The 2,309-nt window shown below is 40.4% G+C and overlaps 1 protein-coding gene across 1 annotated transcript; it reads left to right on the top strand.

Moving 5' to 3' along the window:
• Positions 1 to 400: 400 nt before the first annotated feature.
• On the top strand, positions 401 to 2,095 carry LOC110889989 (xyloglucan endotransglucosylase/hydrolase 2). Its single transcript, XM_022137562.2, has 3 exons — positions 401 to 774; positions 1,245 to 1,438; positions 1,547 to 2,095. The coding sequence occupies exons 1-3, from the start codon at positions 490 to 492 to the stop codon at positions 1,941 to 1,943; spliced, it is 876 nt and encodes a 291-aa protein (XP_021993254.1). The 5' UTR covers positions 401 to 489; the 3' UTR covers positions 1,944 to 2,095.
• The last annotated feature ends 214 nt before the right edge of the window (positions 2,096 to 2,309 follow it).

The following is a 2,309-nucleotide window of genomic DNA, read 5'->3' on the forward strand; positions in this document are numbered from 1 at the left end:
CGCGCGGGTCAATATTCTAGTTATTACTGATTTGAAGATTGGGAACTATTACAAAAGACGTTGAACTTTTAAAAGTAGCATTGGAATCGCAAGTCAAGGATGATAAGCCTAAATCAAATGTGAACCGAAACAAACCAAGACAACTTATAGAAACAAAAAAAAATATATCCTTTTCAAAATATAAACTCTAAAATAAGATGTTTTCCTTATTTTATTACTTTGCAACGGCGGTGGAAGTAATGTTTTTGGCACGCGTGTTAAGACAAAACCAACAGCTGCTCTTCATAAAATAAAAGAATAACATGAGCTGGAATTGAAACGCGCAAACACACACAATTTAGTGTATCCCATAATTATTTGCAGTTTCTCCAACAGACAACAACCAGGTTACTTCATCTTGCAAATTAATTGCCAATATACCCACCCACACCTATATAAACTCTCATTTTCCCATCACATCCATCCATCTCTATCACCCAGGAAACAACAATGGCACAATCAGATTATTATTCAAACTCTAAAGCTTCTACAATCGTCCTAGCAATTTCATGTCTAATAGTAGCCGCATCCGCAGGCAGTTTTTATGATGAAATGGACCTCACTTTTGGTGGTGAACGTGCTAAAATTCTCAATGGTGGCCAGGATCTCTCCCTTTCACTCGATCAGTACTCCGGCTCTGGCTTCCAGTCCAAGAACGAGTATCTTTTTGGGAGGTTCGACATGCAACTCAAACTAGTACCTGGCAACTCTGCTGGCACTGTCACCACATTCTATGTGAGTACATTTGCATATCTTAGGGTATAAGGAGTGGTTAAACACTTTAAAGTGGCAAACTAAAAAACCGACCAATGAGAGCGCGCCATGTCAATTAGGCAAAAGTGTTTAAACTTTGGTGAAAAATGTTGGCAATGGTTTAAACATTTGGTGAAGTGGTAAACTTTTTAAATAAAAAAAAGGAAAAAAGATGTGATTGGTTGAGATTGGAATGGACCCCACCCCACACCCCTCTCTCTCTCTCCTCTTCTTCCCTTTGCCGCAGCGGTGTTGGCTCACCGATTTCTCACCAATTTCGTCAAACATGGAAGTGGCAAATGGGTTGGCATTGGTTTGCCACCCATTGCCGCATCGGTGAAATGTGATTGCCGCCCCCCACTCCTTATCCCCTTAATTATCATTGTGTCCACTTTTATTAATTAACTTACAAGGTCTGACTAATACCATACCTTTGTATTCAATCACATCAGTTGTCATCACAAGGCGCAGGACATGACGAGATAGACTTTGAATTTTTGGGCAACTCGACAGGAAACCCTTACACAATCCACACCAATGTGTATTCACAAGGCAAAGGAGATAAAGAGCAGCAGTTCCACTTATGGTTCGACCCTACCGCAGCCTTTCACACATACACCATTGTATGGAATGCCCAAAGAATCATGTAAGTCTCGCACACAACATATACGTTACTACTTCTTGTATTTACTCATCTTTTTTTGTATATTAATTGCATGGAATACTGATCTTATGGTAAATCCATTTGTTGCAGTTTCTTGATAGATAACATACCAGTAAGGGTGTTCAGTAACCATGAGGCTGCTGGGGTCCCCTTTCCCAAGAGCCAACCAATGAGGGTGTATGCCAGTTTGTGGAATGCTGATGACTGGGCAACCCAGGGTGGGCGTGTGAAGACCGACTGGACTAAGGCACCTTACACTGCTTCATATCGGAAATTCAACGCCAATGCCAACAAAGTGAGCCCCAATTCAAAGTCAACAAGTTCGGAAAATGAAAACCAAGAATGGAGTACACAAGGACTCGATGCCGCAGGACGAAACCGGATTAGATGGGTGCAAAACAAGCACATGATCTACAACTACTGCAATGACTACAGTCGGTTTCCCAGTGGTCTTCCTGTTGAGTGCACACGGTCCAGATTCCTCTAAAGCCTCGCTACTCCATATCTTGATCTGCATATTCCATTTATATGTTGTGAATGTGTTTTGATGTCCAAATTCTTTATTCTTTGATTCATTGTACACTAAACAAATTCGGATATGAGTTATTACCGATGTATAATACAAAACAATTGGGTTTCTTCTTTTGGTTTATGCTTACATAATTCATTTTCTTTCAAATGTTGTTGAATGAACTAGCACGCGGAAGATAAGCCTTTATACTTAGACGCATTAGGGATAAATGGATAGAGCTTCCGTATTAACAATATGGAGTACGTCTGAGAGGGGTTTCTTATAATGAGCCACAGCGTGACTAACGTGCATTGCTTGATGAGGTTTAAAAGGTTGAGTAAA

This window comes from Helianthus annuus, chromosome 11 (genome assembly GCF_002127325.2).
Source record: "Helianthus annuus cultivar XRQ/B chromosome 11, HanXRQr2.0-SUNRISE, whole genome shotgun sequence".
Taxonomy (NCBI): Eukaryota; Viridiplantae; Streptophyta; class Magnoliopsida; order Asterales; family Asteraceae; genus Helianthus; species Helianthus annuus.